At 38.0% G+C, this 23,647-nt stretch overlaps 6 protein-coding genes across 17 annotated transcripts; 2 read left to right on the top strand and 4 right to left on the bottom strand.

Annotated features, from left to right (window-relative positions):
- Positions 1–2,528: 2,528 nt before the first annotated feature.
- AGP21 (arabinogalactan protein 21) lies at positions 2,529–2,955 on the top strand. The gene has a single exon (NM_104409.3). It carries the CDS (start codon positions 2,610–2,612, stop codon positions 2,784–2,786), a length of 177 nt encoding a protein of 58 aa, NP_564686.1. The 5' UTR covers positions 2,529–2,609; the 3' UTR covers positions 2,787–2,955.
- Positions 2,588–2,951, bottom strand: AT1G55335 (uncharacterized protein; the record flags this gene model as incomplete). Its single annotated transcript, NM_001333705.1, has 1 exon — positions 2,588–2,951. Exon 1 carries the CDS (start codon positions 2,816–2,818, stop codon positions 2,588–2,590), a length of 231 nt encoding a protein of 76 aa, NP_001321167.1. The 5' UTR covers positions 2,819–2,951.
- A 30-nt stretch (positions 2,956–2,985) lies between the features above and the next one.
- On the bottom strand, positions 2,986–14,087 carry GCT (RNA polymerase II transcription mediator). 4 transcript variants are annotated; one of them, NM_001198308.1, is made up of 25 exons: positions 13,803–14,040; positions 13,648–13,721; positions 13,415–13,554; positions 13,242–13,328; positions 12,993–13,080; positions 12,826–12,903; positions 12,501–12,578; positions 12,332–12,411; positions 11,814–11,892; positions 11,378–11,704; positions 11,077–11,136; positions 10,598–10,832; positions 10,383–10,431; positions 10,157–10,302; positions 8,561–9,916; positions 8,145–8,322; positions 7,872–7,989; positions 7,590–7,677; positions 7,409–7,487; positions 6,981–7,276; positions 5,795–6,884; positions 5,282–5,647; positions 4,551–5,149; positions 3,952–4,081; positions 2,986–3,866 (listed from the first exon to the last, which is right to left on the bottom strand). In NM_001198308.1, the coding sequence occupies exons 1-25, from the start codon at positions 13,824–13,826 to the stop codon at positions 3,706–3,708; spliced, it is 6,006 nt and encodes a 2,001-aa protein (NP_001185237.1). In that variant the 5' UTR covers positions 13,827–14,040; the 3' UTR covers positions 2,986–3,705. The 4 variants fall into 4 exon arrangements, with proteins under 4 accessions (NP_001185237.1, NP_001322788.1, NP_001322789.1 ...); NM_001333704.1 differs by having other exon boundaries at positions 3,952–5,149; positions 13,803–14,080; NM_179478.2 differs by lacking the exons at positions 2,986–3,866; positions 3,952–4,081; positions 11,077–11,136 and adding an exon at positions 12,024–12,078 and having other exon boundaries at positions 4,201–5,149; positions 5,795–5,911; positions 5,999–6,884; ... (3 more) ...; positions 11,814–11,927; positions 13,803–13,983.
- A 440-nt stretch (positions 14,088–14,527) lies between these two features.
- AAE18 (acyl-activating enzyme 18) lies at positions 14,528–18,324 on the bottom strand. Of its 2 annotated transcripts, none has more exons than NM_104408.5 (14): positions 17,781–18,324; positions 17,562–17,691; positions 17,229–17,479; positions 16,936–17,137; positions 16,814–16,854; positions 16,590–16,718; positions 16,439–16,515; positions 16,140–16,360; positions 15,961–16,055; positions 15,667–15,883; positions 15,465–15,590; positions 15,274–15,372; positions 14,971–15,180; positions 14,528–14,877 (listed from the first exon to the last, which is right to left on the bottom strand). In NM_104408.5, exons 1-14 carry the CDS (start codon positions 18,047–18,049, stop codon positions 14,761–14,763), a joined length of 2,184 nt encoding a protein of 727 aa, NP_175929.3. In that variant the 5' UTR covers positions 18,050–18,324; the 3' UTR covers positions 14,528–14,760. The 2 variants fall into 2 exon arrangements, with proteins under 2 accessions (NP_175929.3, NP_001077723.1); NM_001084254.1 differs by having other exon boundaries at positions 17,225–17,479; positions 17,781–18,057.
- An 88-nt stretch (positions 18,325–18,412) lies between these two features.
- On the bottom strand, positions 18,413–21,722 carry SCL33 (SC35-like splicing factor 33). 7 transcript variants are annotated; one of them, NM_001333700.1, is made up of 7 exons: positions 21,285–21,350; positions 20,602–20,764; positions 20,301–20,378; positions 19,698–19,733; positions 19,365–19,535; positions 19,141–19,269; positions 18,447–19,067 (listed from the first exon to the last, which is right to left on the bottom strand). In NM_001333700.1, the coding sequence occupies exons 2-7, from the start codon at positions 20,742–20,744 to the stop codon at positions 18,725–18,727; spliced, it is 900 nt and encodes a 299-aa protein (NP_001319239.1). In that variant the 5' UTR covers positions 20,745–20,764; positions 21,285–21,350; the 3' UTR covers positions 18,447–18,724. The 7 variants fall into 7 exon arrangements, with proteins under 7 accessions (NP_564685.4, NP_001321067.1, NP_001319239.1 ...); NM_001333699.1 differs by lacking the exon at positions 19,698–19,733 and having other exon boundaries at positions 18,535–18,869; positions 18,943–19,067; positions 21,052–21,355; NM_001036118.4 differs by lacking the exon at positions 19,698–19,733 and having other exon boundaries at positions 18,535–18,869; positions 18,943–19,067; positions 21,285–21,355.
- A 5-nt stretch (positions 21,723–21,727) lies between these two features.
- TAF7 (TBP-associated factor 7) lies at positions 21,728–23,513 on the top strand. Of its 2 annotated transcripts, NM_104405.4 has the most exons (5): positions 21,728–22,044; positions 22,419–22,552; positions 22,650–22,769; positions 22,916–22,981; positions 23,074–23,513. In NM_104405.4, the coding sequence occupies exons 1-5, from the start codon at positions 21,930–21,932 to the stop codon at positions 23,248–23,250; spliced, it is 612 nt and encodes a 203-aa protein (NP_175926.1). In that variant the 5' UTR covers positions 21,728–21,929; the 3' UTR covers positions 23,251–23,513. The 2 variants fall into 2 exon arrangements, with proteins under 2 accessions (NP_175926.1, NP_001031194.1); NM_001036117.1 differs by having other exon boundaries at positions 22,916–23,397.
- The last annotated feature ends 134 nt before the right edge of the window (positions 23,514–23,647 follow it).

Raw genomic sequence — 23,647 nt, 5'->3', positions numbered from 1 at the left:
GTGTGTGATTAGATGTAAACCCAATTCATATTCAAACTTGGGCTAATATAGGCTTAATTTATGGGCTTTCGTAGTGAGGCTTTTTACAGAAATTTTCTAATTTTCTCATCATTTATATAGTTTACTTACTAGTGAGTATTTAGTAACTTGCCCTCTAAAAAGATTTTGTCAGCAATTTTTTGGTGATACTGCTGCTTCGTTTTACAGGTCTAATGAATGCAGCCAAGGTAATAGAATAATCGAATGAGAGCTTTGGTCATCTGTCTGGTAAGATCATATCCGTTGGATGTTCAATATGTTGAGGCTTTTAAGTCTGAAACAGAACTTGAAGATTAGGTTACTTGTTACTTTTAAGTTGTTAATAATGAGATTATCAAGATCTTTTGGGTTATCGAGTTATGTCAGTAGAGTCTTCTACTGTTGTACCAATTTGTAACCCTTGTTATATATATATAAAATGATATGGGAAAACTTATAGTTTTTTTTTTCTCTCTTCATTTTTGTACATTCAAGAAAGAAAAAAGAAAAAAATAATAATTTTCTTCGATAATAATCTCCAATTTTTATTTTCTATAAAATTTAATATTCTCTTTTTTCAAATAAATAAATTCTTGGCTATAAGTATTTCTGTCAAGCTAAATATATATATCAAATGAACAAGTAGACATTGGACTGCTAGCTTCACAGAGATGTACATAGACGCAGATATCTGTAAACCGTGTCTAGATTTCAAAACACTCTTAGCAAAATGGAAGTCCAGCATAGTAAAAGAGTTGTAGTTCTTTTCTGAAAAACAGGTAGAAATATTATCTCTTAACCTGATTGAGATAAAAAAAACATAATACTTAAATATAATAAGTATATTCTATATTTTTTAAAGTATATTATATTTGTGTATCTTGTAATTGTAAAAGAAATTTGTATTCTGTCACGAGTGAATATATATATGAATTTTTTTTCTTAAATGTAATTGTGGTTCTATGCATATCATATATTTCTGAAATTCCAAACGGCTATGTGTTCTCTTTTGTGGTCAGTCTCAGTCACATTTGTTTATCTTACAATAATTTATTATTTAAATGTGTTCCTCTAATAAGCAGTTAAAGGAGGCAAATGAGTTTTCAAAACTGCAAAATGAGATTTCAAAACATATTTTTGAAGAAAAGTTAACTAGATTTTAATCCAACCAATGGTCCACTAGATTTCAAAGTTCCAACATGGAACTCATTATTATGCTTTGGTCGGAAAAGTGTTAAAGTTTTATTTTTGAATCTCACTTTCTCGTTGCGGCCTTGTTTAAACTACTTGCTGATCTAAAACTTAAACGGTTCCTTCTAATTCCTTAAACGACGGAGAATTTAAATTAGTTAATGAGTAGTCTTTATGAAAAAATCAAAATAAAAGAGAGTGAATAATTCGAAAACAAAAGTAACAAACAAATAATTCGTATGTTTACGGTGTTAGGGTCCACAAAAGCAGTCCAGCCTCATGCATATGATTATGCATAATTGTATGTTTGGTATTTGTAAGCTTTTCCAGCTATTTTATTTTGTTATCTTCTTCTTCGGTCTGTTTGATTTCTTTTTTTGTATATGATTTTAAAAAGCATGCTACTGATATACTAATTCTTTTCTTTTGTAATTGGGGTAGTTGGTCATTTTCATAGTTTGGTGTGAACGTTGGTATGAACATCACTAATTTCAAGGAAACACTAAAACGGCTAATTGACCCTTTAGTGCAATCAGAATAGTACATAAATAAAGTAATTGTTTCTTAAAGAAAAAAAAATTCTTAGATAGAAGGAAAAGGAGTATTCTAGAATATAGTTTTGATGAAAAATAGTTCTCCATATAATAGGTTTATTTTTAATTAATAAAATATATGTTTATTGAAGAAAAAGAAGGAAATGATGCTTAGTAAATTTGCTTACAAACTAAGCAAAATCTCTATAAATTAATATTTTTGTGCGTAAAATATTTTATTAATTTATAAAGATATTAACTGATAAAAGTTAATCTAAGACTTGATCCACTTTATAATCTGTGGATCCGCGAGATTACTAAGTGGATTAAATTCTATGATTATATTTTTCTAATAACATATTAATGTATTTGTTATAATTTATGAGTGTACTCTCCAAATAATAGTATATGATAAAAAATTTTTAATACACTAAAAAAACTATAGAATTTTACTTAGCTCATCTCAATCTCATCTAGAGTTTGGTTATTAATAGTACTAAGTAATAGCTAATCTTTTAAATAAGTAGAATAAAAACTTTTTAAATACACCAACAAAGTTAGATGTAACTTCTTATCCTTTGAACAACTCATGTGAAGTCACAAATACAAAATTCATTACAATCAAAACAAAAATTAGTAAAAAACGTTTTTGTGAGGTTGGAAAGAAAAAAGGACAGTGGTTGAGAAAAAGAAGAATGTGGTTTGGGCCAAGAGACAGCCAATTTGCCAGCTGTAAAATCTCATACAATTGTTGTATAAATAGACAATACCATCCCCACAACTATTATCATCACAACACAAATCAAAACAAGAATAACAAAATCTTTCTCTTATAAATTCTTATTTCAAGACATCAAAGGAGAATTAATGGAGGCAATGAAGATGAAGATGATGGTGTTTATTATGGTTGTTGCGGTGGCTTTCTCAGCTGCCACGGCTGCTACCGTTGAAGCTCCAGCTCCAAGCCCAACTTCTGATGCTGCCATGTTTGTACCAGCACTGTTTGCATCTGTTGTTGCTTTGGCATCTGGTTTCATCTTTTGATCATTCTTTTTTTCTTCATTATTTAATTGCATTTGTTAATGAGTTTGCGTGATTTGATTCTCTATTGTTAGAATGTTGCATTCTTATTTCTTAATGTAACCATCTGTTTCTCTATGTATCTATGTGTATTATCAATTCATCACTGTTTATGAGATCGTTTATCTTAACACTTGGTGTGCTTAATGCCCTTGTTATCTTAATCCATGAAAAGGCATTATTACATAACATGGCAAGTTACAAAATATCAGATTTCAGTGATTTGGGTTCATTCACACAAAGATCAATAAGAGAGGATACTTTGGAATTGTGTAAGGATCGATGGAATCAATGGTGTGATGAGCTGTATTTGGATGGTTGTGTGGGGGAAACTATGATGTGACATCGTCATCATTATTATCATGATGTTGTTATGGTGCTTTAAGGCAACATAAGTTCCCATGTGACTCACCTCAGAAAAGATATCCCCACAATAATCATATATGTAAGTTTGTAACTCAAGATAGATTACCACTTTACCAGAATATACATTCCCTTTTTCTATCTTAAGGAAAAAATATGGATAATCAAAGCTAATGGTGCAAACTCATCAACGCTAAATGCTTTTGATCTTGAGAGTCGAAAACATAATCTAAATCACAAAACTGAGTGCCAATACCTATCATGTTAATCCTAAGTACAAAAGCATTTGATTGTGGGCAAGTTCCAATAACAAGACATGTAAAATGTGAAGTCATCTTCCTGGACATAGCTAAGTGTTGAAACATTCATAGGCAACTTTTCATACTAAACCACCCACCCAATAAGCTTCCATTACTTTCTCTCATCTAATCAAACCTTTTACTCCGTCTTCTATATATAGTAATAGAATAAGCTTAAGGGTAAGATTGGGTATGTGGGACGATTTAGACAAAGAATCTGATTAAGCCATGTGATGCATAGAAGAAAGTGGCCGGCAACAAGAATGGGACCATACCATAGCATTTAAGTTGTCTATTTTGCCTGGAAAGAGAGAAACGCCGTAGTAAATGGCCGCCGTTTTTATCTGTCCATTTACTTGCTCTCCATCTCTTCTTATGTGTCCTGAAAATCACAAGTTCAATGGATAAAGACACACTGTTTATAGCAGCAGTTCTTTTAAAGCAAAATCTAGATATAGGTAGCTTACCAGATAAGAAAGGGGAGCAACACCTGAGGAAGTTGCAGTCTGTATGCTGAAAACAGATACCATCAAGATGGTCCCGAGGCAGAGACATAGAGAGACTCTGAGAACCCGAGTCTGTTGTCAGAACTTTCAGCTGCACAACTCATACAACATTCAGGATCCATTATGTGACTGATCAAGAGAGAAAAATGCTGTTCAGCCTAAGATAACCATAAATTTACAAGAACATAAGTCAGCCCTGAGAAACCCATATGAATATCTTGCTAAATTTACAGTGGGATGATAAATAATGTTGAATTACAAACACAAGGGGTTATAAAGAAACTAACCTATGCACCTAAGTGAATCAGAACCAGTAGAGCAAGCCTTAAATGCTAATTTTTACAGATTTCATAAGCACCAAATCAAAACCTCGACTACATCTACACCATTTCTCCCTACTTTATTGTAACATATAGCAGTGGTGAACTACCCCGAGATACCTACATGCCTTATATTTGACAAGACTACTCGGGAGGTGCAGGATGAAGTTCGCTGAAAGATTCGTCTAATCTTCTGATAGAGAAATTTAGTGATCTGCGTTCTTTTACAGTGTTTTAAACTCCTGTCTTATCAGGTATCCTGGAGACTTCTTTGTCCGCAAAGTGAAGAAGACGTCTCAATCTCAGAACCATATCACAGTGAAACGGCAATGCCGTCCGCCTGTCCAGATATGCTGGACTAACAGTCATCCATGATAGAGCATGGAGTTCTGCCGCAATTGACTCAAGGATAAGATGGCTTTCAACCTCAAAATCTCTAGTTTCTTTGGTCCCTCCTCCCTGCTTCACGATTCCCTGAAGAATTTTGTCATGAGCGTTGTCATAACCACCATAATAGTCTATGAGACTTACAGAAAGAACTGATGGCCATTCTTCTTTCACGTTTATCCTTGAGTCTTTTCTCATGGAAGGCACAGCTTTTGAAACAACAAATCCAGTAGACAAGGGGATTGCATAGCCTTTGCTGTGAAGGAGGTGAGCAAGTGGAGGTGACTCGGCAGTTAAACATGTCGGAAGCTGAAGAGGACTTGGGTGAAGAAAGCGCATGTTGGGTGATGGTATCATCATGTAAGAGAAAGCGGTAGAACCAAGAGACTTGACAGGAGTGAAACCTTCAATGTAATTAACGGAACTCATACCAGTACTGCTCTGGCCACCACCTACATAATTGTGCAAATAACCATGTAAGTGAGCGTCTAGCTCCATATCAAATAAGAATTTATAATTGATCATACAGGACATAGATATGAGAGAAATTGTGGGAACAAAGGAAAACAAATCAGAAAACTGACCAGCGGATACCAACTCAGCTGGAAGAACAAAATGCAGGGAATGGTCAAGTGAAATAGAAGCAAAACTGATGCTGTGAACCCACTGAAACAATCCCCTTGGAGTACCAGAAATGGTCTGCCCACCCATTATCTGCTTTCTTCCAGCGGATTGCCCCATACTGCCTTTCACAAAGGTGGATTGTTTTGAATGAGAGCTGTAGAGTGTGCTAGTTGATGAGGCTCTCTCTTGAATCAGACTCAGATCCTGCTGTTGCAAGGAAGATCCGTTGCTGTTGGTGGCTATGCCAGAAGGCGCAGAACGTCGCAGTTGAATAGGCCACTTTTTAATCTCAGGACCTCCAGCTGAGTAAATTGCCTTTTGCCACTCTGTTATACCAGCCGCAAGCAGACAACAATACCAGGGTTATGTACCATATAATACTAGAGAATTATATTCCCAGGTGCAACTGGAATAAGAGCGGGAAGAAATATCAGATTAAGAATTGACTGTAAGGGCAAAGGAAGCTAATTTACCTTGGTATTCAAGCTCGAAGAAATTCCCAATGCGTGTAATGACAAAATCCCTGGGTTTGAAAGATCCATTGTCAGGGGAGGAGCACGCCTGTAGTATTTGACATCCCTGCTGCAGAACTTGAACGAAAAGACACTGCAGCCCTTTTGTATCCTGTCTACTGCTAATTCCACCAAAGGGAAATATATGTGTGTCAAGCAACTCACCCCTGGCATCCGTCCAGATGCTTACAAGCCATCTCCAGTCCTCTGTCCAACCGTAGCAGCAATGTAAACTTGGAATAGCCTTTCCTTCAAGCTGGGATACATCCCCCTGGGAGCTTGATCCCGATGTTATACCTTCCATTGAATTCATGCCAGGTCCAGAACCTCTGCCACCATCCTCGGGTATTGGCTTGGAAGACTCAGAACCCAAGCTGGTGAAAGTAGGTGAAACTCCACGCTCCACAGAACCAGGCTCGGAAAGAATGAAAAGTGGTTCAAATAAATAGAAAATTTCATCATTAAGGTAAAAATCTCCATTTCTGTTTGGGTCGCAGCTTAATCCTCCAGATCTTGGTATCTGCCAGGAAGTAGAGGTATCCCAACCACTCGTTCTCAAACTAACATCAATTTCACCATCTCTTGGATGTGTAGAACCTGTCATTCGAGAACCACCGCAGTCTTTCCAGATTCCTGAAATAGAGTTCATTGGTGTCAACGCTGAAGACGATCTGCTTGGTAAAGATGATGAGAAAAATGCATCATTAGGCATTCCTCGTGAAATTCTCCTAGCTTTATTGTATACAGAAAAAGCAGTATCCTTGAGAATGACAAGCTCATTAAAGCTTGGACTTGTTATCCGGAAAATTGAATCAACAGACACCACTTGTAGAACTAATTTGGGGACACTAAACCCTGAGAGCACTGGAATGTGAGATATTGATGCTTCGTCAACAGCAGTAGAACTACTAAACGCCCTTGCAACTTGACTGTTGAGTATTGATCTCCTGTCTCTATCTGACTGTATTACTGATCCAAGTGCTATAGACGATTCGACGATCGTTCTTAAAACTGCCGAAGGGTCAGGAAATGGACACACTATGTACACTACCTATAAGAAAAGTAGAGTCAACAAGTATCAACAGCTACACTTGGTAGAAGTGAGTATAGAAATACTTAACATATGTATTTTCTAACTCATACTTACCACACAAGGACTTCCTGATCCTTCTTTTTGGTTTGTGTAAAGGCCTGATCCAAGCTTTAGACCTTTCAGCGCTTTTGATAAAGACTTCAGATAGCTATTCACATTCCACCCATTTGATAAAGATAGAAAATAATCGCTGAGAGATCCCAGAAGCGATGTGTTATTGCTTTCAATCTTCATTGATTGAGGGCAATCAAGCAGAACAAATCCAGATGAGGATAATCTCCCAACGTCCTTTTCCATTTGATTTCCCAGGCTCTGTGGCAAATGTGTTCCCAGCCTGCACGTTTCATAAACTATGCAACAAAGGGTACATTAGAAGAAAATGATGAGACATTATCAGAACTTGTTAGCATTTTTTAACAGAAACCAGTTCCTATCATGTTTGAGCATAACCTCTTTCACAAAAGATAAACTCGTTGACTCACCAGTTCCAAGCTGCTGGAAGAAATCAGTAGCAGCACAAGTTAAAGGATCAATATCCGGGCATACAACAGCATAATTAATCTGCGGAAGGTAGCAAAAGAACAACCACAGTTATCTTAATGAAGAAGATTATATTTACAGGAAGACAAGCATATCTCTCAGAAACTTTTCCTATTAACTCACACTTTTTGGCAGAGCATATGGCTCAAAGGGGGCCTTTTCCCAATGTGTCAAGGAGTTTGTTGATATCTTAAGCCAGTCATCTTGGTACCTGTCACAGGAAAAAGATGAATACATAATGAGAGCTCTAAATCTCCAGCAATACAGTATGTAATCAAATTCTCAGATATATTAACAAAAGGAAATCATGAATACTTCATGAAATAACCCGATCACAAGGGCATCTTGATCAAGACCAAATTATTTTGAAGGAAGACTGCTAATAGAACAGACAGATATACATACCCGACAAGTATAGCAGGTGATGGAAGAACAAAAAGTGTCGGTCGGAGTAATTCTGAACTGTATATGTCTTGGCTCTGAGCCGTCTCATCTCCTTTCCCACCATCTATTGCATTTGAGACTGCTTGTTTGCCAAAATATTTATCAATAATAAAATCATCAGAGATATTGACACCATTCACTCTTGTGTAGCAATTAAAACCAGTGGAAACAGTAGAGTTCAAGGCAATGAAAAGCAAGCGTGAGACTGAGAAATAATCAGAATAAGCGATCTACCTTCACTCAGGGCTGACTCAGCAGTAAATCCCTCAGAAATAGATCCTCCATCCCCCGATTGATTTCGGCCCTTGCACCAATCTGTAACAGATAATGGACCATCTGACTGACCAAATGCAGATTTCAGAGCTGTTTTGATGTCAGATTGCAGAAGAGTAATGACAGACGAAGGAAAAACCTGAAATAAAAAAAGAAAGCTTCATAACCAGGTTTAAACTGACATAATGTATCATTGTCTATAACCAACAGTCGCCCAGAAAAGAAAAGACGTAGAAGCAAGAGAAATATCAATAAGCTCAAACTTTTATACGACAAATCTGTGACCACTTAATATTTCTAGCCCAAACTAACAATTAAGAACGTCAAACATTGGATAGCCTCATTTACATGCATCTTACACCATTTTCAAAGCTTACCTCAGCAGAGAGTGGATCAACAAGCTTGACACCAGCAATGTCCAGAGAATGGCAGGAAGCCAAAGTTCCCCCACAACCTGCATGGCCAGCAGAGGGACCACACGACAATTCCCGTCTCCATAACTCTTCCAATGCAAGCCAGCCATAAGGTCCATCTCCACAATCTGAATCCAGAGCTAAATCAACAAAAGAGGTAGCTTGCTGTACAAGTAGCGCTATTCCATCTAGGAGATCCTGCAGTGGTTGCCTTTGACCATAAGAAAGTAAGCTGTCTTCGCTAAATGAACTATGGGGCAAGGATGACCCTGCTTCAATATTTGGCGAACTAGCAGGTTTTGCTGTTTTTGGGACTGAAACAGTCCGCCATACGCCAACTGGTGCACTCATGTGGCTATCCAACATTCCTCCGTCAAAATCTCCAGCTATTCTGGTAGGTATATCTTTCTTATATATCTCGTTCCTTGCAGATATGTTGTCTGTCAGAGTACTAGGCTCATTTGACAGCTGGTTAAGGAAAAAGTTTCCGCTAAGCCTAGTCAGACTAACAGGTGAACTGTGCTTTGAAGAAGTGATTATGTGCCGCATCCTACACATGAAAGCTTGGAACATAACACTTCCCACGTCTGTTGCCAGCAGGGTCTTTGAAGATAATAAGGTACTAACAACAGCAGATATACCATCAGTTTTTTTTCCCTGTACGACCTTAACAGCATTCGCAGCACTATGTTTTGAGTGTATTGATTGAGAGACACCCTCCTTTGTACTACTGTTGTCACTGATAACTGTAGGTAGCTTATCATGTCGGCCCTTTCTACCTTCTACTTGAGTGTAATGCTCCCTCGAATGATACAGAGTTCTGCCAGCATTGTTTCCAATGCATGATTTTGATCCGAACAAAATCATATCGCCTGCTCCATCAGAATCAGTGGTCGGTGGTGTGGCTCCATAGACATAATTACTCGTTCTTGAATTTGAACTCTCCACTTTATGAGATTTGGGAAGATATGGGCTTTTGAAAAACGTCGAGGAAATCTCGCTCATAGGTGCTTCTACAGCTCCATACTCAGGAGCAAAGGTCATCATTGCTTCTGCTTTTAGTAAATGATCAAACTCACCAGTCGAAGAGATCGACATTTGATTTGAAGGAACTGAAGTGATACTGCTGTGGAGAACTTCTTGACTTTTAATAAGGCACTCATCAATGATTGGGGGAACAGGATTAAAGCTCTCAAAAGAGGAAAACCCAACAGGCAAAACGATTTGGTCTGATACATCCATCATATCCACGGGACTGGAACCTACATCAGCAGAATCTGGAGGAAAAACGAGCACATGCGACTCTGCAGTTCCCGGTGGCTACACAAACATAATAAATGACATAAGAATTGACACCGAAAGCAATATGAGTGAATCAAAATAAAAGGCATGACAGAAATGGGGAAAGGGAAGCAGAAAACCCTTCCTACCAAACATCTCTGAGATACAGTCTAGATATCTGAGCTAATACAGGACCTACAGATCATTCACCAGCATAGGGAATGCAGATAATAGTTTCTTGATTATTATTATGATCAGTAACAGAAGCGGGAAAATTACCTCCCCGAAAGGTAAAGCATCGTTCTCAAAGAAGTCACCAAAGTCTCCAAACTCTGAAAGAAGTGCCTTGATATCCATGCCAACTTCTCTGTCATCATCATCATCATCAGCATCCCAATCCCAACCAATTTGATCATTTTCAATGCCTGGAACACCAGTTTATTAGTTTTAGTGGAAACAAATCCTGACATATATGCTTCTTGAATAGGTGCATCAGTGACAGTACCTACTTGACCGAATGACTCTGCCATCCCTGTTCGCGGCCGCTTGGAACCCTGTAAAGAATGTTATGTTACTTATTGGTTAGCTTCGTGAATTATTATAAAATAAGGAAAACTACATTATATGATGTTGATTAAGCATGTTAGTGCTACAATCGACAATTCAATTTCCTCATCAGTACCATGCAAACTCCATCCCTTCCATAGATAAAAGTCGTACCATTTTTAGGCGATCATCATTACAAGTAAGACCAGATTGCCTACACGTCAAAGAATCTGCATCAGCGTCAAGATCACCAGTTCTTGACGTCATCCTCCAGCCGCTCCCGCTGGAAGCGCTACTTGTTGAACTAATGCTGCTATTACGGCTACTACCACTGCTATTGTAACCATTTTTTTCATAAAACCCATCACTCTTATTTTCAGACGCACCAAGGCAGTCAAAATCACCAGCCCTGCATAAAATAAAGTTCACATATACAGGGATCATGGACAGACTGTTATAATGAAAAACAAAATCGTTACGTATAACATTGGAACAAAACTCGGAAATGCCACAGCTCTCACTCCTATGGTGCTTCAAATAATGAAGATTACAAAACATTCGGTTTCTCAGAACAGTTTGGGCATTTCAAGACCTCTGTTTTGTGGATTTCTTTTGATCTTCAAATGTCGACGAGATAGATGAAAAAGACTCACCAGTGCATAAACAAAGATGAGCCTGCTAGTGACGGGCCTATCCAGTTTTGAAGCCAAAATCTGCAAGTATGATTTCACCTTGCATCAGCTCCAAGCTGAGGAAAGATCACAACTATTACATCTATTTAACATGGGTCTGAAACAATTACTAAAACTTCCACTACGATCACACAGAGTCAATTTGTTTTAATACATACATGGAATTCAACAGAAACGAAATAAATTTTATGTATAGCCAATCTGGATCTTACCGTTAAGTACTCAATGAATTCTAAATAACCACCTCACCTAGTCAATTTACCTTTTCAAAGAAAATTTCGCAAATGCCGACTGTAAGATTGGTACAAGCACTGCCTCAGCTGGATAGATGAACTTTTTTTCACAAACTGATGAAAGATCTGATTGTCCTTTACGGTGATCTTTACTCCCAACTGAAGGTTCAGGACACTGGTTATGGGGCAAGTTAACTGCAAAGGTCGAATTAGCTTGACTTGTGTTGTCATTTCTATTTTGGCAGCAACCAAGTGTAACTTCCACGTAGCAATGATTGCCATTTATCAGACGGGACCCACGACCAATATGAGAAGGGAGACCAACATATCCAGTCGAAGTTTTTAAGTTTCCAGAACTGTGTGAGAAAAAAGTATTAGTTGAGAAAATTGGATTAATCAGATTAACGGCTACGCACTCACAAAAAATGTTGACTTGGCATTCGAAAGCAAAGGTATGAAATGTACCTGAAGTAGACTTGCTTGACAAGGTCATTGGGACAGAATCCAGTAAGGCTGCCCCGCATTCCATGAGGAGAAACAATAACTGGTGGGAATAACATAGGCCTGTGAGAAGTGTTTCTATCAAATAAAAAGCTCTTATCTTTCTTTAAGCATGTGTAGAAGGCGGATTTCATTTCAGGTATCAATTCAAAAAGTTTGGCTTCATAGAATTACATGTAGCATAATCTATTATCCTCACTCTTGGCCAATCCCAAACATTTACGAAAAGCTCTTGTGACATGCAAAAAAATGAGGTGTTAAATCTTTGCTTGATGAAGCTAGGTAGCAGTAGCACTAGACTACACTAGGTTTCTTTTTGGAGTGGATGCATTGAAAATTGAGTTCAAAATGCTCTCAATCTATACAGTATTCTAACAGTACAAAGCAAGAAGAGGTCAACAAACATCTAGAACTAGTTCCATCAAAATCGTAGACAAGTAGGATAATTTATCAATCCAAATGATGATGGAAAAATAACTAACCTGGAAGCCTATAACTGGAGTTTTTCAAAGAACTCCTTAACATTCTTTCAGCATCGCCACTTGAAAGTGTGCGGACATTCCTTCGTGCATAAAATATTATAGTTAGTTTCAATAACTATGTGAAGCACTAAACCATAACTGAAACAGTATAACAAAAAGCTTTACGGACTTGGCAGATATAATGACATGGACAAAAACTGCCTCTTCGGTAGCAGCAAAGATGAATTCAACAGTAGGCTGTCCCCTCCTACATAAATATCCACAGAGCATTAGCGAGCCACAGAGCATTAGCGAGCCACAGACCTAATCATAGAATTCTTTGGATTCTAAGAATTACACTCAGGAAACCTAGGTCTCACAGACCCTATTTAATGAAAGCTATAGGATAATACATAATCGAAAAGCCATAGAGAAAAAAGACGATATATTTGCTAATAAACCATCAGAGATTATAACGCATGGTCTCGCTTATATTGGTAAGAGGTTGCAGATACCTCAAATATTCTTCGCTTTGAGGGCTGAATTTTGAAAACACATCTCCAAATCTCATGTAGGAAATTCCAGATAATGCTCTGTGGCGATATCAAACAAGTTAATATGATACTCTAATCCATTATTTCCTTAATCCAACCATTATGTCTGCAGATAATAAAAAACTAACCTTTCGATGCAATTACGTAAAGACTGTGAAAAGGCAACTGATATCTCTTCAGAGTCCCCAGGTGCTACCCAAATTCCTGACGCAACAACTTTCAACAGGAGAAAAAGAAAAGTAAGGACAAGTATACCAAGATAACCATAGACCACAGGCATGTTCACTAAACAGTCATAATCAGAATAGAGACAATATGTTTGAATCTATTGAGGCGACAAAATACGATGAAGAAAATAAATCATAAGGAGAATATACCTCTAAGCTTTGACACAGCAGCCTGAGCTTTATCAGATATTGATGAATGACGCCCAGGTAGAAAAAGCCAAAGCTTAATCTTTTCATCTGAGCAGCAGCGAGGAATGATGGTTAGATACAACTGTAAATAAAGTTACAAAATTTAAAAGTACCAGATTGAGATTTAGCATTACCAGGGTTGTATAAACCTTGAGATGGATCCCAAGGTCCAACAAAAGAATTGGTCCAAGTGGTAAGAAACCCTTCCTTCTGCAACCGTAGATGAGAGGAAAGTACAAGATATGTTGCAACTTCATTCTGCTCAGCTCTTGAACTGAAAAAAAAACTCCAGAGTGACCAGACTAATTAGTACAATGTCAATAAGGAAAAACTAAAACAACCCATTGAAAAAGCTTAAAGCTTTAACCTTCTATCAAAGCCAGGATTCAGCTCAGTTTCACTTGGAAGAAACTGAAACCAAGAAACATTATGTAGACCACCCTGTAGAAGAAAAATCATCATGTATTACCAATAAGTCAATTTTCACACACAATGGGAAAAAGATGATAGAATAAGACTTACAATTCTGAAAACATTAGTCCACATCACTTGGGGATAGATACAACAAGTTCAATCCTTTTTTTTCTTCAAATTATAGGCTATAACCCCAAAATCATCGTCTTGAAGCGCTCGGAATTGGAAGACGTTGTCAATTTCTAGCTCGATCTTCTCTTGATGTTGCGAGGTTTATATCTCTCTTTTGATCAAAACTCTTCAATACATCATAATCATCTCAACACGAAATCTCTCGTGGTTTTCATAAAACCAGATCCAAACGCGCTCTTTAGGGTTCTTTTTTTTTTGTTGCTCTTACTAATTCTTTTTTTTTCTGTGGCCCAATTTGTTTTAGTCAGGCCCAATTCATTATTTTCACAACACTCTGGTTCAAAAAAAAAAACCGCCAACCACAAGCATCATAAAAGAGTTTCCTCCAAATAAGGTGTTTAATATCAAGTGTTTTTGAAGTTTTGGTATTAAGATCTCATTCTTTCGAGTTTGTTTGACTTGCATCAATCAAATGAACCAAACAATGCTATGGTTTTACTTTATATTTTCTAGATTTTGTATACCACGATATAGCTAGACCTCGAATGATCTTAACGCTATCTTTGTATCGTTGGGTGCGGCTAGTTGTCTTCTGGTTCCATAGGTCATTCGTGGTGATACTATTCAGATGTCTCAAAGCCTTATGGGATGTATGAGTATCGTCCGAAATATTTTTACAAATTTAAACAAAAGATAATCTTGAGGAAAATTAAGATTATAATCTGATATGAAATATATACACCAAACACAAACACAAACATAACAAAGTCAAAGTGTTTAGTCATGTAAATGTGAATCAGGCTAGAGAATTCAAGGACCGGTAGATTTGATTTAATCGGTTTTCTTATTTGGACCGAGCAGTACCCAATCATGTGTAGATCAACTACTACTCAGCAGATCTTATTTTATTCTAGTTAAACTTAAGATCAAGGCTTTATATTCGACTTCGTAAGGATAGTAGTTCTTGCTTAATCTGATCTCTCAAGACTCTTCTCAGTAGCTTGCTAGAAGCTGTTCTTGGAAACTCCGGCACAATCTTCACAAAACTCACCTGCAATATTTTTGCAAAATCCATTTTTAAGCACACAAAAAATCTTATAATAACTTTGAATTTATAGAAAAACTCATCAAAGATATTGATTACCTTGAAGAGAGGATTAAGATCTTTTTGAATGGTTCTTGAAAATTTCATCTTTAGCTCTTCTCCACTCTGTTGCTTGAACCCTTCTTTCAAGACTGCGAATATGACCAGCAACTCTGGACCACCGTTAGGTGGTGTTAAGGTGACTGCAGCTGTCTCAGAGATGCACTCATCAGCTTGATCACACACACGTTCGATCTCAATAGAACTCGTCTGCGTTATAACAGATAAACAAAAGATGAAAACTTGAGAAAAGTTCCAACTCTAATCGAAGTTGGGTATATAGACATACAATGTATGTAGTACCTTAATGCCTCCAAGGTTCATGGTATCATCAGCTCTACCTTGAACATTGTAATATCCTCCAACAGTTCGCTTCACAATGTCACCGTGTCTTCTAAGTCGCTGCAGAACGCAACAGAACAGAGGAATCGTTTAACTGACGTAAGTTTGCAATTTTGTTTAGATGTAAATATAGAAGTTCTAAAACTACTCACTGTTTCCTTATACATGGGCATTCCCTTGAAGTAAACCTCGTCGTGATTTGCATTCAGAAGTCTATCCGTGGCCCCAAGGTGCTGGGGGAACAAACCGACTTCTCCAGTACATGGTTGATCATCCGGCTGCAAAAACCAGTCTACATCAATCTCTGGATATTCTAAGAAAATACTCCAAATGTCTAAAGTTTCAGTTTGTCACATATGGGACGCCATTTTCATCGAAGATGATGATTCTAGTTGTCATGGATGGTGTGCTAAACGCTCCAAAAGCCTGCGGTTGAAGAGGGCTTCCTATGATGTATGACGAAGCAAGTTCCGTGCCTCCACAGCATTCGATCACAGGTTTGTAATCAGCTTTAGAAGAAAGCCAGAGAACATCGTCAACATTGGAAGCTTCTCCTGTAGTGGCGAAAAACCTAACAAAACACAACAGCTTCTAAGTTAAAATTTCTCGTATAAACCCGAAAACAAAACAAGGTTTGTTGCTCCTTACTTAATCTTTGTCCAATTAAGCCCTTCCATACAGTTTGTTCTCTTCCAAGTTTTCACCAAGCTTGGAACAGTACCAAGAACTGTAACTCCAGCATCCTGAAGTAATATCAAGCACAAATAAGTGAGGATTTATCGAACCTTACTAAAATTGAAAAGGAGACAACAATGGAGATGTCTTGCCTGAACAAACTTTCCAAAACCGCGGCCAAGGGGAGACCCGCTGTAGAGAGCGAGAGTTGCACCAGTTAGAAAGCAGGAGAACATAAGAGTTGGTCCCATTACCCATCCAAGATTTGTAGGCCAACAATATGTGTGACCCACTTGGACATCAAGATGAGCCCATCCATCACAAGCACTACGAATTGGTGATAGTTGTGTCCACGGTATAGCTTTCGGCTCACCTGGTTAAGAAAAAAGAACTAATCATTAGATGCATCTAAACAAAATCTATTACAATTTGATGATCACATTATTTTTACCTGTAGTTCCAGATGAGAAGAGAATGTTAATCACAGACTCTACAGGTAGATAAATCGGACGATAGTAGTTCTCTCCACTGCAAGCAAAATTGGAGCATGTCTTATCTACACTCTCTGAGTGATTGCAAGTGTAGAGATGTAAACAATTTACCTAGAATGGGGTTTGGCGTTGGAAAGAAAATCCATCCATGATACATCCTGTTCTCTTAACTGAACATGCAATTCAGTACCTGAAGCCGGGAGGACAATGACCTTAGATGGAGCAGCTTCAACCACTCGACTACAGGAAAAAAAAAGAGACAAGTTTAGATATAATTATTATGTTGTTCATTCATTGAGTTGCAAAATCAGCCACAGAAAGATCAATTTTGTCACCTGTATAAAGGAAACCTTCGACCTCCTCTGAGTATATAATCCTGAAAACGCAATAAGAGATATTTCACATGGTACGGGATAGATACAAGGCGAAAAGATGTGAGTCAGGGTGTGTCACAAACCTGAGTGAATATGCCTTTTGCCTTCGAAATTTTCAACCTTGTTGCTATTTCTTTAGCTGCAAAGCTGTCTGCGATGGAGACAACAATGCAACCAGCTAATATGATTGCGAGATATATAATCACTGCATCAACTGTCATTGGCATATCGATTGCAATTGTGTCACCCTTTTCAAAACTTCCACTTATCGCATTTGCCACCAACCTTTTCAAGTAAATGTATCAAGACCACCACTGGAAGCTTAATAATGAGATCACACAACAGAATGACTGATAAAGAGTTTCATCTTACATACATTACTTGCTCCCGAAGCTCTTTAATGGTCATTCTATTGACTGGAGAGTCATCAAACCCTTCATTACGCCATACAACAGCCACACTATCATCCTCCTTTTTGGGATGGCTTGAAGGCATCAGACAACACTCAGCGATATTAAGAACTGCATCAGGGAGCCAAGTCCCTTCAGGTTTTGATTTGTTAAGGATACACCTCGGAGGAGTGTGAAACACAAGTGAAAGCTCATCGATAACAAATGACCAATAAACCTGAAAATGATGTTTACATTAGACCAAACCAGAGCTGCGACAAAGATTCTTTTGCTCGACAACATTCAACGTTGATGCTTACTTCAGGGTGTTCAACTGAGAATCTCCGGAAAAGTTCAAAACTTTCAAGAGGGTTCTTGTATGAAGGACCAAGAAGTCTTGGTCCGTGATATTCCATCAGCTTCCCCAGATTGGTGGACTTTGACTGAGATCTAAACACACACAAAGAAGAAATTGAACAGACAATCAGCTGTATTTTACAGATAAATATCAGAATTTCGAACAAGTTCATGAAACGCACAGAGAAGGAAACCAATAGAGAGGAGGGCCATGAACAGAGGAGTCCCAGTTTGAATAGACAGAGTAGTAGAGAAGCTGATGCAGAGGATGTGGATGCCATGGCTTAAGCACACTCTCATCTACCAAAGCTTTCCATTGATCTCTTGGATCAGTCTCTATAGCCTTTGTAATCACATCGCTCACCAATTTGTCAAATTCCTTGGCGTCTTCCAAAGTCAACCCAGCTTTGACATAATCATCGCAACTCAATTCGCCTATGCTCTTCCACATCTCTTTCTATCTCTCTATACAAGTTGTTGCCTTTTTTATAGTTTAAAGTTTAAAGCTTGTCAATGGTGGTAGACTGGTAGGTAGATTCGGTGGACGAGAATGCTCCAAATGGCGATTTGTTTTGCTTTTAAAACAGAAAAGGTCTCATCTTTATGAAGAAAACCCAACTCCTCAGTTAACATCGGACCATACTCTTTGGCTCTGCTGAGTTCTTGATTCATCAAAGAAACCAATTCTATTCAGAATAGCAATTAACGTTAGTATTACCAAAACGATGACATGTTCAAAACGACGGCGAAGCCATCCGTCTTCCGCCCAGTGCAACATATCCAAAACGCGGCTTTTGATGTGATTAATGGATCTCTTGAAAATGCTTTGGTTGATACGACGGATAACAAAAACTAGAGCTGATATATTCGCAAGTAATCCAAAAAGCTTCCTCCATGAGCTCCTTGTGTGGTTGACCAATGTTGCAACTATCATAATAACCTCAGATTATATCTTAAAGAACTTATAATAACAGTACCATGTTCCCCACATGTTCCATAGATCAAAACATAAAAACCCAAAACATAAAGTTCTCGGCTTTTCAGTATCATCTTAACTTCGTCTTAGGATAAGGGTACAAGACACAACCATAATCTAGAGAAGACTAGCAAAAGAGTGACGAATCAATCACTGGCTTGGTGAACGGTCTTCGTCATACTGGCCCCCATGCGGGCTTTGGCTCCTGCTTCTGGCGGGTTCAGGAGTGTAGCTTCTTCTGCTTCTCCTCGGACTCCTGCTTCTTCTAGGGCTACGGCTTATGCTTCTTCTTGGGCTAACGCTCCTATTTCTTTTTGGGCTTGGGCTCCTGCTTCTTCTTGGGCTACGGCTTATGCTTCTTCTAGGGCTGGGGCTTAAGCTGCGGCTCTTACCTCTGACTGGAGTTAAACTGCGACCCCTTGAGCCATCAGAGGCAGGTGAGCGCGAGTATGACCTCCTCCCATCATATCGCTCTTCCCTGGGCGAGATAGATCTGTGACAATAGACAGTGAGCATACAAGCGTGGAGAAGTTTGTAATTGAGCTTAGACAGAAACATATAGAAACCTTGGGTGATGTCTTCTAGGGGGAGGAGAATAATAGTCACCGCTCCGTGACCGAGATCTACCACGTCGAGGGGGAGGAGAACGAGAGCGAGAGTAGTAACGAGGTGGAGTACGTCTTCTATCCCGAAATCTGCTGCTCCAACGAACCAAAAAAAGATGTTAAATATTGAGTTTTTGATATTTGACAATAACCAAAATAGTTCAAAAAGAGAAAGATTCATGCACCTTCCTCCACCACGCTCCCTTGCTCTCATTTCAGTCGGTTTCTTTCTGTTCTCTTCTGCAAACACGACAGTCAACTCACGGCCAAGAAGAAGATAACCATCCATGTGATGTTTTGCATCAGCAGCATCAGCAGGGTCCATAAATTGAACGAACCCAAACCCTCGCGGATCTCTGCATTCAAAATGTAGAACAAAAAGATCTCAGACTAGAAACCAAACATACAAAATGGCGAGGAAGATGTACCACTTTATAACAATCCTGTTGAAGGACAACTGGCGATATGATCCCCTGCAACCGAAGATATCAGTAAACATGAAAAAAGCAAGCACTTGCCTGCTAGCCTTGCAAGTGTCAGTACAAAGATGACTTCTTGAAGACTTGATTCATCTTCACATAGAATACAAACTCAACTTCACTTCAATTCTTCACTACCATATAGAACATCTTCATAAGAACTCTAATTACTTCTTTGATGTCTTCAATTCTTTAGATTCACTGCTAAACCTCAACAACTTCAATTAACTCACTCATAGTGTGTTCAGACATGGAACATATCATCATGTATCCTTTTCCTTAAGCGACTAAAAACTATGAGGTCTCACCAGGTACTAAATTCTAAACGACTAATCCACCTAACGACACCGAAAACTAGTGGTTTAAGACCACAAGTATGCTCACTGTCTATTGTCATGTCACAGAAAATTACTATCTGAAAAATATGGAGCCTAAATTTAATTTATGAAATCAGTTTTTAAGAAGATTCTCATAAGGCCCTAGTATCCATGAGAAGACACAAAGAGATGACCGAAAGAAAAAGGAAAGGCAGATAAACGTAGTAAACAAATCAAGAAAGAAGATGTGAAAATAGGGATATTTTCTAATCAGAACATAAGTAAAAATCAAGTGTTGGTTGTCCTATTTACAAAACATGCTCACCCGGTATAATAATCCCTTGGCAGGTAAATGTCCTTGACAGGACCAAACTGCTCAAACGACTTCCTGAGATCTTCTTGCCTGAAGAAAAGGACAAGGAGTAAGAAGAGAATTACAATTTGCTAAAAGCCAAGAAATGAAGATACATTGACGTCAACTTTTTGAAAACCTTTACAGTAAAGATAAGAGAACATCATGCCAAAATATGCTAAGAGGTGTCAAGTCTTCTTGCTTAAGAGGTGTGCAAACAATAACATCATCCACAATGGCTGAAGAAAATAATAGAGAAGTCAAAAGTATGTACCTGCAATCATGGCGTAGATTGCGAACCAAAAGACTGGTCGGGAGGTCCCTGCTACGACCTCCATATCGGCCTCTAGGGCTTGGGCTTCGACCCCTCCTCCCATAACCCCTAGGTGGTGACGGAGTGTAGCTCCTTCCCCTCATTGAGTCAAGCTTCAATCTCTCTATCAGTCAGTCAACACAAACTAGATTAGAAAATACACCAAAAGAGGTTGGATATTTAAGAGAGAAGAGACCACAAACACAAGAGCTATAACACCAGCGTCTAAGAGAACTTTAAAGAAGCAATCAATCTAGAAAGATCATATTTTCTAATTGAATAGTAAATTATATCAAAATAAGATCACATGCAATTCAGGTAGAGATCGAATCAGCTCAATTTCAAAAGATAGGAGCTAAGAAACGTTATATGTGAATAGGCACAAAAGATCACAACTTTCGTCAAACTTACTTAAGATGAACGATTCAATCCTTTATATCGATGTATAGACATAATAATTGCCTGATCTACAGTTTTTTCCGTCACGGGATCTTTCACCGGACTCAAAAAGTTGTACGGGCAACGAAGTTGTTTACAATTGAAGGAATCGAAGTCGGAAAAGCCAAGTTTATTCGACAGAGAAAGAAGAAGATACGGGTATATACGGTTGGGAAGAAGAGCAAAATATCAGGGATAAGACTTACCGGTGAACGAATCTCGGTGGTGAGGAACGACGGAGAAGTGATGCTGCAAGAATTGGAGAAGATTGATCAATGAACGACTTATTTATTAGGGTTTCTTTATATTATTTACGTTTTACATTTAACCCCCTCAAAATTATTTTAAAGTATTAAAATCCCCTTAAAGTTTTCTATTTGATAGATGCTCCATTCCAATTTCTGGTAATTAAATTATCTTCCTTTTTATTATCATTATACATTTATACTTAGTGAGATCAATTATCTAAGAGGAACTAAAAATGTAAAATTCAATAGAATTAAATAGCAAATTGGTGATTTTTCACCAATTGTTGGGTTCTGTTTGTACCTTTTATAATTATTTTGGTCAAAACATAAATCTTGAAACCTTTAGGGAGGGAAATAAAATAATAAATTGTTAAAAGGATACTTCTAGAAGGTTTATCTTATAATGTCTCTCTCTCTCTCTCTCTCTCTCTCTCTCTCTAACATAACAAAGAATTCGTGTTTCAGTTCAATAGATTCTCGTCTCTTTTCGACTTACGACATCAACAGACCGAAGTATACGTATTCGATACGATCTGCGTTCGCGAATTCACGTTTCTGGATTGATTAAGAAGAAGAATTCAAGTCAAGCTGTTGGTATCTACAATGGAAGAACAGTTCATACTTAGGGTTCCACCGTCTGTTTCAGAACGAATTGATCGGCTTTTAAGCGAGGATGCTTCTACTTCCGACGAAATCCCTTTGGATTTGTTTTTTTCAGGTACCAATTTTTAAAGGGTTTCTCTCTTTTTTGGCACATTACATCTGGGTTAAAGTTTCATCCTTTTTCTTAAATTTATGTCCTTTAGTCGTCAATCAATGAAATTAGTGTCTGGATCGTTTCGGGGATTGCTCCTTGTGTCACGTGATGAGTTCTTGAATGTTGGTTTGCCCAAAAGACATTCTTGAATCTGATTAAGGATCAAAGCTTGTGATTTGTGTCTCCTGGATCAGCTTAATGTTGTGAATTGTCTGTTTTGTCAAAGAAGCCAAAAGACATTCTTGTTGCATCATTATAGTTTGTCTAGAAATCCATTTGCATATTGTCTCTGGAGCAAACTTGATACGTAATGTTTGTGTGAACTGAATTTGCAGAGGATGGGAGAAACGGGACGTTTATGATTGGAAACGACGAGTTCCCGGCTTCTCTGCTTGATCTCCCTGCAGTTGTTGAGTCTTTTAAAACTTATGATGATTGTGCATTAGTCAAAACTGCTGATATTGGGCAGGTAAAATCAAGTTACTTGATTCATCTTTTACTTATATGCGTTAACTTCTGTAATTTTGGACTAAAACTCAATATGGATGCTTTGATTTGGCACACAGATGATCATGGTTAGGGAGCCTGGTGATCCTGCGCCTAATACAGTTGAATACAGACATGGTCTAACTCCTCCAATGAAGGATGCTCGAAAGAGGAGATTTCGTCGAGAGCCTGACCTTAATGTAATTTTCATTTGTTGTTATCTATCCATCAACATTGTTTCACTAATACTTGTGATTATGATTGAAAGTCTGTAGTGAAACGTATCTTTTGGAACTCCAAAGTTCTTTCTATTAAGTTAACATATTGATTTGCCAAAATGTTGCAGCCGGAGCTTGTACAGCGGGTTGAGAGAGACTTGTTGAATATATTGAGTGGCGGAACGGTAGAAAATGTAAGCTTTTCTTTCTATTTTCGACACATGATGTGTCTATATTTGCTCCTTGGATTTAGTAACTTCATTTATTTGAACTTTTTTTGGTGTAGGTACATGAGCAAGAGGAACCAGCTACGAACGAGAATGCTAGTAATGCAAGTAAGAAAGTATCTTCTTCTTCACCTACACCTGTTGAAAAGCCTGAAGCTCCTGAGACAGGCACTAGTAATCCAACAGGAGTTGAACCGGAGAGAAGTGAATCAGAAGATTCTGATGATTCAATGTGAGTTTATTATTATATAAAGAGATTTTTCTTACGAAAGCTTAGAGTTTGCGCAAGTCCTGTCTTAGAAAATCATGGATAATTATGTCCCCATGATTTGATGATGTCTTGTTCGACCTTTTTCAATGGAAAAGTTGTTTTGCGTTCAAACTACACCAAAGATTCTGTTTATTCTAGTTCAATTTCGGTTATTTCTTGAAGACAGTTTCAGGAATGAACCAAAGATTGATAGTAAAAGAAAAACCTTAGACTTAAAGAACAAGAACCAAGACATTGTTGATGCTAAACCTATCAAAAGCTGGAATCTAATCCAAACACCAACCATCGCCTTCATTAAACTTTAAGGTTTTTCTTCCGGGTCATTTTCTACAATGCCAAGAATAAGAAAAGAAAATTGACAC

The sequence above is a fragment of the Arabidopsis thaliana genome (genome assembly GCF_000001735.4).
Source record: "Arabidopsis thaliana chromosome 1 sequence".
Lineage (NCBI taxonomy): Eukaryota > Viridiplantae > Streptophyta > Magnoliopsida > Brassicales > Brassicaceae > Arabidopsis > Arabidopsis thaliana.
Note: the sequence above shows the minus strand (reverse complement) of the source record. Positions and strands in the feature narration are given on the sequence as shown.